General features: G+C 42.0%; 1 protein-coding gene across 1 annotated transcript; it reads right to left on the bottom strand.

Annotated features, from left to right (window-relative positions):
* Nucleotides 1-221: 221 nt before the first annotated feature.
* On the bottom strand, nt 222-8,816 carry myb (v-myb avian myeloblastosis viral oncogene homolog). The gene is made up of 15 exons (XM_030786946.1): nt 8,794-8,816; nt 6,607-6,724; nt 6,007-6,078; nt 5,310-5,402; nt 4,702-4,922; nt 4,235-4,457; nt 4,027-4,089; nt 3,648-3,752; nt 3,025-3,258; nt 1,613-1,737; nt 1,164-1,275; nt 930-1,049; nt 686-769; nt 451-555; nt 222-335 (listed from the first exon to the last, which is right to left on the bottom strand). Exons 1-15 carry the CDS (start codon nt 8,814-8,816, stop codon nt 222-224), a joined length of 1,812 nt encoding a protein of 603 aa, XP_030642806.1.
* Nucleotides 8,817-12,641: the final 3,825 nt, after the last annotated feature.

The following is a 12,641-nucleotide window of genomic DNA, read 5'->3' as shown; positions in this document are numbered from 1 at the left end:
ATAATGAAACAAATGTGTCTTTGGTTGGTTAAATCTGAGAGCTCAGATTAACCAGTGGCGTTTGGCCTCTCCCAAATGATGTACCACAATGATGCAAATCCCCTCACGCAGGGACAGATGGAGTGTTTTCTCTTTTGTTACTTTTAGGGACCATTGTCTCCTGATGACTGTCTTTCTCTCTCATGCATACTCTCACTCTCTCTCTCTCTCTCTCTCTCTTTCTACATGACCAGAGCACGGGAGGAAAAGTTGTTGAGGTATTTGTGCGTTGTTTCACCGGTCAGGATCTGGTCCTCAGTTTTGGTCGCACAAAGGACCTGTTCCCATGTGCTCATCTAAGGTTACAGGTAGAAAGACAGAGGTACAGAAGACGGGGGTGGGGGTAAGTTTTGCATTCTAGTCATACGGGCGTTTCATAAATCACTCTTTATGTTCAGAGGAATAGTTCACCTGCAGCGGGCTTCCCAAGGCTCTGCGGGGCAGGTTCAGGGACTTGTGTCCAACCTCACTCTTCTCTGCCCCTGGCAGCATCAGCACAGAACTGCTCAACAGATCCTACAAGACACCAAACAAAAGCGGTGTGACATTAGAGTTGTACATCCACCACTTTGGCACCAACTCTCTGTGTCTGCTATTTGACAGTGTAAACTTGACAAACAGACAATGAGAACCATCTGAAACTCACAGGCACGTTATGAGCAGGGTCACTAGGTTGGAAGAGCTGGGTATGGAGTTCTTGCCCCTCCCACTGCAAGCATGATGACTCCGCCTACAAATACAGTCATACATTTGTCATAAATCCAGTCATAAATCTGTCAGAACAGATCAAATCCGCACCATGACTTCATGGACTAGTCTAAAATATATTTATTGCATCCCAAGCACAAAAAGAACACAAATTTGCAGGAGAGACTGTGACTGGTACAGACCTCTTGCTTGATCTTCTTGAGGGCGGGCTGTTCGAGATGTGCCCCGCCCACAGTGATCTCACATTCTTGAGGTTCCTGCTTAATCCCTCCCACCACAGTGTCATGAGGGGGACTGTGGGCCTGAAACACACCACAAATACATACTTAAATGGTCAAGCTAAAAAAAAACAAAACAAAAAACACAGTGAAGGACAACCCACAGTGAAGGACAGCCCACCCACACTACACACTTACCCTTTTCAGTGGGCCATACTTGGTGTCTTGTAAAACCATTGCTGTCTTAAAGGGAGTTGGGGTTCGAGGAGAGCATTCCATTATGGAACGCCTCAGAGTGGGTGTCCTGAACCTGACAGAGAGGGATTGAGAAAGAAAGAAAGAAAGAAAGAAAAAAAGAAAGAAAGAAAGAAAGAAAGAAAGAAAGCAGTATAGAGATTAACCCTTCGTTTCCCATCAGTAGTGACTTAGTCATCTGAGAACTAAGCTGCACTTCCTGTGCATGAGAATGAATTTAGTCATCCTTTCATTCCAGATCTTTCTTCAGATGTTTTAGACACCACAGTTAAACTCTGTTCTGCAAACAACTACGGAACAGAAGATTTAATCATTTAACTGAAATTGAAATGAAAGGATGTATCCTAGGGTAATGTGAGCTAAACAGAGAAGAACAAGGAGAAACTCTTTACATGTCATTATCTTTCTGAGGTCGAGGAGCAAGGTCATGCTGCAGGGGTTTCTGGGAGCAGGCAGGAGTGGGTGTGACAGGTAGACTCTGGTTATCTGGGTCTGGACTCACAGATGCATTAAAAAACTAAAGTGATATGAAGGGAAAAAAGCACAGACACAAACAACTGTCAGGCAAAATGTGTAAGTGATATGGGCAACACATACATACTGGACGAAATGCACAACTAATGAAGCATTTAAAAAGAAGTTTCAAAAAATCAATTAAACTTGATTTTGGGTTTTTTTTTGTTTTTTTTTTACTTGTTTGTTCAACCACATTCGTTTATAGAGGTCAAATCATTCAAAAAAGTAGCACAGAGATTGCAATCTGTGTGATAGGTCAGGTGCTGATGAACTTACACCGGTTATAATGCCTACTCACGTTCACAATACAATGAATAAGCAGTTTCTGAATGAACGTAGTGTTAGTAAGACACTCAGGAACAAAAGTCATGTCAGCAAAATCAAACCGATTGTGCTTTTTCACACAGGAATCAAGATATAGATTGAAACAAACAAGATCTACATGACTAGGGTTAGACTGCAACAAAGGCTTGTCGTGCGATTATTCAGAAAGCATTAGCTGTGTAATTACAGTATCACAATGGATGGCATTAGTAAGCAGACAAATTGTTTCTCTACATAACCAGGTATTCAGATACCAGGAAAACATGTTATTGAGAGTGAACAGAGAGTACATTTTTTTTTCTGTGAATTTCTCTTGCTGGCGCTAGCTGTGAACTTAAAAGACATCACAGGCAAGAGTGAAAATACCTTTATGAACACGTCTGCAGGATGAACTCATGCGAATTGCTCTGGAGAGCGGTTAGGGGTGATTAATCAAGAGAAAATCAGTCAGTGCTCAAGTGATACATCTACCTCATAACTGATTAGCTGTCCTACATTGGAATTTATTAGTTTTTCAGTGCTTATATTTTGTAAACACTAAATGGAGGATTAGTAGTGTGATTATACATTGATTATGGAGATGTCGAGTCCCTGATCATGTCGGCTTAACTACCTGAGAGGGTGAAAATGGCAGATTTTTGATGGAGGGATGCTTAGGGGTGCCACAAACTAATGAGTAGAGGCCACTGTCTTCACAGTGGGTAGTTGGAATGTCACCCTCGCAGCTCTGATTGGCTGAGGCTGTGTCCATTTTAGATAAAATCCTATCAGGGAGCTGTGTAGCCCTGGAAGGGAGGGCCTAGGGAGACGAGGCATAAAGTCAAAACTCTGGGGATGATGTCCGCAAATCCTCCACTGAGAGCTAGCTAAAGACTAACTATACAACTAACCCATAACAGACTGCTTAAGGTGACTGCATTTGAGCCTGACTTCTGTATGTTTAAAATTACAAATTTTCTCTCACCGAGTCAATGTCCTCTATAAACTCCGGCAGGGCTGATAGGACGCTGTTGCTGCCCGTACTGTTGTTGCTATGGTTGTTGACATTTGTGGTGGTGTTGTTGTGGGCGATTGCAGAGGTGGAGGCGCTCTCCTCTGGAAGGCATCCATGCTCTAGGGGCGGGGCAGGGGCAGAGACAGCTACACCGATGTCCGTCAAAGAACCTCGGCTCCACCCACTGTAATTAACCATGGAGATCTGAAAAAGAGAGAGGGGTGGATACAGAGAGAGAAAAAAAATTGTTAGTAAGAGAGAGATTGAAAAAAATGATACAGAGAATGAAAGAGTGCGTACAGGAGTGTGTGAAAGAGAAAGAGAGAGTGAGAAAGTCATGCTGGAGGAAGAGAGAACAAAGAGAAGGGGAACTTGTGGGTCAGGCTGAATGATGTGTAGTAAGGAAGGGGGGAGGGGCTCTGCGTTGCACAAGGATTTAAACAGAGTTTGCGGTGTGATAAGGACTCATTGCATCACTTTACTAAGCAGTTAAAATGTGAAATAGACCCCCAGATGCTTCCTCCAATTAATCACACATACACACACACACACACACTTACAAAAACACACACACACACACAAAAAGCACTTACAGGCTGTGCCTGCTGTTCCTTCAGTTCGTTCTCTGTCGACATCAGAAGCATCTCAATCTCCTTCACTCTTTTCTCCTTCTCAGGGTCCTCCTCATTATAGTGTCTCTGAGAAAGTAGGAAATACAACAGAATATGCTGACAGTTTCATAACTGAATTGGTGTAAAATGTAAAAAGACACAAAACCACTAAAATAAACTATAAGAAAAATACCAGACGACGAAAACTACTTCTTAGATAACTCAAAACTAACACAAATACCTAAATATCAGAATTTATGTTTCTACATTCAGAATTCATATGTTTTTACTGCACACTGCCTGAATATACACATTCACTGCATTGCTGTGTCAGTCCAGCCAGCAGTGCTCCATGGGATACCTGTATAGCAGCTGTGCCGTGCTGTGGAATGTTCAAGATGTTCAGCTGAAGAGGAAACGGCACCTAGACAGCAAATCAGGGGAGATAACATATGTGAGTACCAAATGCAGATAGTGCACAGTTTTGCTTTTTCTCACTGTGCGTTTTATGCTGCACGCATTTAGCATACGTTTCATTGTGCGTGTGCGTGCGTGCGTGTTTGTCTTACTCGTTGCGTGTCGGATATGCAGTAGGAGAACTGGTTGGCAATCTGGACTGGAGATATAGCTGTATTGGCTGGAGTGTGTGTATAACTCAATAGGTGACCAGGTTTTGCATAGCCATTGGTTAGTGGAGTGGGGCTAGCTTTAGCTGCATGCTGCAGGTAGCCTTCTTGTTCGACCTTGCGACGCATTGTTGAGTTCCAGTGGTTCTTTATGGCATTGTCAGTCCTGAGAACAAACGGAAATTTTTATAGAAATACATACAAGCACCTGTCAATGCCACTGGAATTGTCAAAATAGGACAGAAGCTTCTGTGTTACTGCTATATGGTGTTATTCTTTTTGCCCATTGATAGTTGCACACTTTGTACATCCTGTGGTTGTTTTGATTCAAGTGTAAGTGCAGCTGGCATGGTTTTTGTGATTATTTTGTGGCTTTTTCCAAATTTTATGTTTTTTGGTTAGTTGTTTACCTGCCAGGCAGCAGTTTAGCGATTTCTGCCCAACGATTGCCGAGTTTCTCGTGAGCCTGGTAGATGATGCGATCTTCCTCTTCTGTCCATGAAGTCTTCTTCACTTCAGGGTTCAAGTGGTTGTGCCAGCGCTCTCGACACTGTTTCCCGATCCGACCTTTCAGATGCTTGGCTATCACCGACCAGCGTTTGGGGCCATACTTCTGAACTAACTCAATCACCTGAGAAAGAAACAGAGGGACAGGGAAAGAGAATGTCAGAAATACAGAAAGAGGGAAAGAGAGAGAAGTTGGAGGAACAGAGTACAGATAAAGGGAACTGGAGTTGCATAAGTGTACTTGGGGGTAAACACACAGCCAGTGGTATTGAGCCAGATACCTATGATATCCACCTGCTAATGACTTCTTTTGGGTCATAAAGCCAGTAATATATAGTGAGACACCTGCTCTTGACAGTTAATCATTACAACACAACAATCAACAATCTGCTCAAAGCTGCAGGCTGCGGTTTGTATTTTGTATTTTGGTCTGGGTTTGAGTTTAGGACAGGTTGTGGTTGTGTTGTGGTTGAGGTTGTGGTTTGGTTGGGCTCTGATTGGTTACTCGTACCCGCTGGTCCTCCTCTTTGGTCCAAGGGCCTTTGATGAGCTCTGGGTTTAGAACTTTCTGCCAACGGTGCTGACACTGGACATCAGTGCGGTTCTGTTTTTGCAGAAAGGAAAACAAAATGAACACACACACACACAGAAAACAGTGTTAGCTTGCAGGAACTAGTTTTCAGTCTAAGTGAGTATGAAATGTGGTGAGTGTAAGGCACAAACTGACTGTATCTAGGAGTGCCACTGTTACTTTTTTGAGATTTTTCTATGTTCCTCTGGGTGAGAATGGCAGGTGCTTAGATTCTCCTCAAAGTGTTTCAGAAATGAAACATCCCCAGTTTCTAATTCACCACCATATGTTTTGATTTAAACTAGATAGGTTATTTCCGGAACATGAAATAAAGCTATGAATGATACACAATATCTGTGTGTGTGTGTGTGTGTGTGTGTGTGTGTGTGCAGGTGCACTGATGATTCTGAAACACCACCATATCTTTAACTTACAACCATACTCTGTCTCCATCTACACTAGCCAATGAGAGATGCCTATAAATGCAAATTTAAAACCATAGACCAACACACACCTACAATAGTTGATCTCCCGAATCATTCACATGCAAACACACATCACTTTAATAAACTCACACACACACACCCACACACAGACACACACACATTTTGAGTCTTTCACACACAAAAATACTCACTGGAAGGAAGTTGGCAATGACTTTCCAGTCCTCTGAGCCATGGTGTTCCACCAGCCTCTTTAACTTATCATCCTGCAAACGACAAAAAAAGATTTACTGAGACGAACACAATTGCATAGACCATGGTGGAAAAACATTTCTCATATTTTAATGGCACATTTTACCCAAAGGATTTCATGAATTAATGCACCTCTTACCCTGTGGCTTACCAACAAATAAGAATAGTCTGTCCATAAACTCTGAATTTTGAATACATAAAAAGTAAAAATTCATTAACCAACTTCTCATTCTAAAACATATCAACAGCTCTGATCAAGCTCTCATCCTCAGATTATTGAATGTACCCCTCTCACAAGGTCAAGCACAAAATATTCCACTAAACACTTTTCTCAATTCTTTTTTTAAAGGAATGTGTTTTAAAGATTAAGCAGAGACTTTGTGAGCCAGATATGCTAATTTATCTTGACTATTTTAAACAATGCACTTAGAAATATCATACACACACACACACACACACACACACACACAAACACACACACACACAAACACACACACACACACAAACACACGCACATGCACACTAACAGTCCCTTGTCATACCTCTTCACGCGTCCAGCGTGTTTTGCCAAGTTGGCGTTTCCCTGATTTGGCCAATGAGCCATCATAATCATGATCATAAACCTCAACATCTTCATCATCCTCATCGCTGCTGTAAACACTGTCAAATCAAAAGAGCAGAAAAAGGGGAAGGGGTTGGAGATGGAAGGGGAGTGATGAACAAAAGAGTTAAAGAAGCAGACAAGATGAGAAGGGGAGAGTGCAGAGGAGAGGAAGGGGGAGAAAGGGAAGGGGGGGGGGGCACGAGTAGGAAGAGAGAGAGAGAGAAACAGAGAGAGAATGAGACAAAGTGAGTTACATCTGATAGTACACACATCCTGTGACAGTATAGAAAAATAGAGTGATCAGAACGTCAAAGCAAAACGAGAGTGACTAAACCTGTATGTCCGGCAGGTTAGGGTGCAGGGGCTATATACTTTGGGAAACAGGTTCTAATGTTTTTGGTTTCCACAGATACGATAAGTGTGAGTGTAGATTGGCAGGAGTTCATGACTGGAGCATGTTGGGACCTGCACAGGTATCGTCACAGTCACATACATAGTCAACCCACCTGTTCGGCTTTTGGCCAATCAGGTTAAAGCACGGCAAGGGAGACGTGGAGGAAAGTGCACTAATGGCTTTTGTGTGACAGGTGTATACATATATATGTGTGTGTGTCTGTGTCTGTGTGTGTGTATATATCATGTGTATCAGTACTGTAATAGACAGATAAAAGACAGTAACTCTCTGGCCACTTACTTCCTTGATTACATATACTGTATATATTTAAGTTTTGTCATCTTGTTTTCCAAAACAAAAAAATAACTTGATTGTTCTAAAGACTTTTGTATTGTAGAGTCATGAAAATATTTCTTTAAGTGGGAGTCTGAAAAACAAATAAGACAAAAAAAAACCAAAAACACCTTTTATCTCCACAGAGATACTGGCTATATTTTCATAGACTAGTTAAAGGCACAAATTGTATCAAAGAAGAACTTTGGAATACAAGCCAGCAAAGGAGCATTTTAACCAAACCAAAAAAATAAATCTTGTATCAATACAGATCGCGTCAGTTAAAATGTACATTTATTTCCACATGGAGAGTGTAAGTAATGAAGCGTGCTGTTTATTACTTCCCATTAATGAACATTTTTCTTTCTATTCATTTCATTAAAAAAACGAAAGTGTATGCGTGTCGTGCCTCCACCGATCTCCTTACGCACTAAACCCTCATCAAGCAATGAGGTGGCTTAACAAGTGCGAATGCGCTGATGACAGGTCCTGCCGAGCTACTAGCTGACTTTCGCGTGGCGACTGACCTGACCCTGTTTTTAATTGTGCAGAGTCGGAATGTAGAGACATTGACCGTTATTTTTATTTTCTAAAAATGTGTTTCATTAAATCCTGCAATTTAGGAATTTAATGACATTTTAATTTTTGAAGGTTTGAAAGCCGAACAAATATTCTTTGGCCAAATTTACACATTCACGACGGTTGATGAAGGGGATCCTCTCGAGCATCGAGAACAAGCAGAAGTTAAGACTCTTCTTTAACTATATAACTAAGTGACTAAATACACCTGTGTGGCCACTGGAGTCTTTTCCAGCGCTTACAAAATAAAATAAGTTTTAAGTCGTGTGATTGGTAAAGAAAACACTAACAAGCAAGAGCTGCCCTAAAATTGCCCGCTATTTTTAATCAACATCAGACCTACACATGCGCTGCCCGCAAGCAGTTATTTGCTAATTGTTTCCAAATCTTCATCACCACTTAATTTGGGGAAGTACCGACTCTCAAAACCAACCTACTAAACGCTCTTACACACGCTACCTGACAGGAGTGAATGAATGAAAATTTAAATGAACCACCAATGAGCGCGACCACCGCACTGGCACGGCGCGAGCCACGAGCGCACATGCCAGATGTCCACCTGTTCACGAGGCGCTACCGTGAAGAACTTTCAAGTCGTAAGGGACTCAATACCATTATTACTGAAACCTGCCTAAGAAGACAAATAGCTACTTTGCTTCAGTAAACGTCAGTTAATTCTTGCTAATAAACCACAGCATGTAATGAATAAAAAATACTAGCGGAGGAGCCAAAGAATAACTTTTGCCATTTCTGTCCTTATTATGAATAACGCAAATTTGATATACACGAATGAAGAGACTTGGAACATCTGAAGCCTACCTGTGTCTTGGCCGCCTCGCCATCCTGTTTTCTGTGGAAGGTGGAGGTGCTTAGTGCGCGATGCGTGTGTGTGGTGTGTATGTGTATGTGTGTGTTTTAAGCTCCCTGTGCTCAGCCTCTACTTAGAGGAGGAAGAAGCGAACTCGACACTGTAAACATACACTAGACAATTGCTCATACTAGGCCCACCCTCCCGCTCAAATTCGCGCCGCTCAAATAATCCTGCGCAGGCGCAGAAACAAGTTAAGGAGTAAGGGGTGAGCAGCAGCGCGTTTTCTGCCTCTGGACGCGCAAATATGTTTAAGTTTGATATTCCGTTCTTGAATACGTTTCTCTTCTCTTTTGAGGTAAAAAGTCAGGAAGCAATATCAGACTACTTTGGAATGACAGTGTACACATTGTATCATTGAGCTGACAGAGTGCAGACAGCGGCAGAAAGTTTCATTCAGTTCTCTTCCCAAGTACTGCAGTTGTAGACTGGTGTTTTATTTGCGTGTTGCCTAACATACCTGCTTTTGATTTCTTTCTTTTCAATTTAGCTTGGGTTTAAAGAAACTAGATGATTTTCACCATTTCATCTACTTGGTCATCCCAGTTATCGCTCGGTACTGTCACTTTCACTTCTTTGGCAGGGCAGTTTAGGGGAAGGGTGGAGTTGACTCGGCGCACTAAATACTCGTGAGGGTTGATGAGTGACCTTGACACTTATTACTGAAAAGAGAAAATTAGCAAGGAGTGATTCACTGTGTTTTCATAATGAGCGTCTCACAAATAGGCTGATTTTAATTAAGTACCAAGACCAGTTATGTCACCTCGCACACGGTTCACCCTGCTTACTCTCATCTGAATAGTTCCACCGACATGGAGCGACTTAAACTCTAAGTTTAGTTTCTCCGATTACATAAGTGTTTCACATTTACTTTACATACAAGTTTTATCATTTTATGTGAACACATTATGTTCAAGTTTTTCACGTTGTGTTGCTTAAAATCGTCCAACCATACACGTCCAACCTGTTGACATGTGATATATTGCATAATCATAACCATGCTTTGCGCTGTCCCACGCACGGGCGTGCATATGTTCCGAGAGACAGAGACAGAAAAAGAAAGAGAGGCTCGTGTAAGTGCGCACATAGCACCACCCACTCCCCAGTCCCCAAAATGAGACCCTTCAGTAGAAGGTCATGGATACTAGGTCTCCCTGAGTCATATTGCTTCTTGTAGCTGTATGTTATTGCAGTCACTTATGATTACATCGGCGTGATCAGGCTTTTGTTCGCAATCACTGATGCTCACGTGATGAGCGCGGTTCTCCGAGCGCTGATCCAGAGTCCTGCATTGTTGTGTGGGCAGAGCGTGCTCATCCAACCATTGTAGCGCCACAAGGGGGTTACATTTGACCGCCTCATTAAGAGAGAAACATGTAGCGTGGCGTTCGGGGTATTGTTTTTGCCATTTTCATTTTGTGAAATAATGGCTGCAATCGTAATTTGTCTTGAACCTCCCAAATCATAGAGAATATCATATCTAACGTGTGGGTTGTCAAGACATCACAAAGTTACTGAGCGTAACAGTTATCGCAGTTTACCTCTAGGACAGATCCAAAAAGCCTATAACCCCATCTAAAATACACAGCCCAAAGGTTTCTTAACTGTGGCAGTCACTTCATATTATTATCTGTTGGTTACATCAATCAGATGCCTAATTTTGCCATGTAAAGTGGCAAAAGATTCGAGAGAACAATTTAAGTCTATTTGAGCATCACAGTTGAGGAGAAGAGAAAGACATGGAATGGATGACAACTGTGACTGTGAAAATATGTATAACTGAGTCTGAAAGAAAAAAAAGTGGTGAAACATATTTCTTCCAGGATGCATGAATTAAAAGTTTAAGTGTGTGTGTGTGTGTGTGTGTGTGTGTGTGAGTGTGCGCGCAAACTAATGTGATGATGACAGAAGATGTCAGAGGCCTCAGGCTTAGGTCCTGTGAATGTAAATTGCCCTATTCACATCTCAGCATATGTGTATGTGTTTGGAGGAGGTGGTGGTGGTGGTGGTTGTGTGTGTGGGTGGGTGGGGGGATGTGTTGGACATGATTAGATAGGATAGAGCTTAACTGAGTAAACTGTATATTTACCATGTCCTGGCATCTCACTACAGGTAATTTACCTAGTGAGTAAAAAAGGAGGGCTCTAGGTTCCCTCTAAGGCTAATTTATTACTCCCCACACATTGAAACCTGACTGTATCACTCCTTAAATTGCCTACAGCTAAGTGCTGCTTCCTCCTGTAGATCCGTGTAGACGCACGGCTCCTCCCCTCCCTCAGGGCCTGTGTCCAATCACACAGGGCAAGGGAAACAGGTGAGCAAACGCTCAGTGACTCATTTTGAACCTACCTGAGGCTTGGGCTGTGGCCAAATGTCTGCAGATTGAGCCTAGACACTCTTTTCTACTGTCACCATACCCAATCTGAGAAACCATCTAAAGCCTAGTATCCATAATTGATGAAGGCTAAAAACTTGTTTTTTAGAGCATGCGAATAGCAGTGAATGCCATGAATTCGCACATTTTTAATGTTTGTGTATGTGTGTGTGTGTGTGTGTGTGTGTGTGTGTGTGTGTGATGGGGGGGGGGGGGGGGGTTGTCAGCAGATGCAAAGTGCAGACAGTTTTCCACCGAAGCAGTCTGTCACTTTAAGCTACCCTTTTTTGCGTCACAATGAGTCACACTGTTAACTAAAAACACCAAAGAAATGTATTTACGTATAGCCAAAGGTATTTACGTATAGTCTGTGACATTATCATCTTTTTTTCTTACAAACAGGTCCCCCCCCACCCCAGGTTCCTATCACTTGTTCAGTATCTAGGCCAGTCTGTGAAACAAAAGCGATCTGTACCTACAATCATGGTGCAGAGAGAGTGTGTGCTACTCTGAGCAGGTGTGGAGCCTTGTTTTTGGGTTAAATTTAGACTTAAGGCTTCAGAGTGATGTCAGACGTATGTGAATGAGACCTTTTGACATGGAGAATAATGATCAGATTAGTGACTCTCAGAGAAGACACACACACATACTGAAACATTCTGTGATACTTTTGATCCTTTCAGTTATCTCCCATCAACATTCATTTGCCATGGAAACTCTGATACAGTCACTTCTGAGTCTCTCTCTCTCTCTCTCTCTCTGTATGTCTATGAATATCTACCCAAGGGCATGTAACCAGCTAAATGAACTTATAGCCATGACCATTAGACCACTGGATCCATTATTACGTAATTATGAAATAAAATTAAAACTGAATTTAAATAAAACACAAATAATTTGAAAAGATTCAAAGGGAGAGTGTAAGGTAAGAAAGAGAGAGAGAGAGAGAGAGAGAGAGAGGGTAATTTCCAAGATCTTGTTTGCAGCTCTGGGACACTGAAGTTCCAGGGAGTGCTACTGATAACCAGGGGGAATTTTCCACCAGAGCGGTTGTTTGTCACAGATGCAGCTACCATAAGCTGATAGGTTAAATAACATTGGGTCCTAGAAAATGTGATCCCAAGGGGGGGAAAAATCATTCATCCAGTTTTAATTCTGGCACGTACACTCTTTATCTTATGATAGATGGTCTTTCCAAAACAATTAGAATGGCTTAAACCTTTCATTTTTACATCCACCATAACTATATTTGAAATATAGGATCCCACCGGAAATAAAGGCTGGAAACTTATGTGACTTTTTAGACACAAAGAAAATTACTTTAGATGCTCTAAGAGTGACAGAGTTGACTATAACGGAGCAGGATAGAGTTATTCAGAGATACTTCAACACGTGTTAGGTTACATGGTGGTTTACAACCTACAC

This window comes from Chanos chanos, chromosome 10 (genome assembly GCF_902362185.1).
Source record: "Chanos chanos chromosome 10, fChaCha1.1, whole genome shotgun sequence".
In the NCBI taxonomy this organism is placed as follows: domain Eukaryota; kingdom Metazoa; phylum Chordata; class Actinopteri; order Gonorynchiformes; family Chanidae; genus Chanos; species Chanos chanos.
Note: the sequence above shows the minus strand (reverse complement) of the source record. Positions and strands in the feature narration are given on the sequence as shown.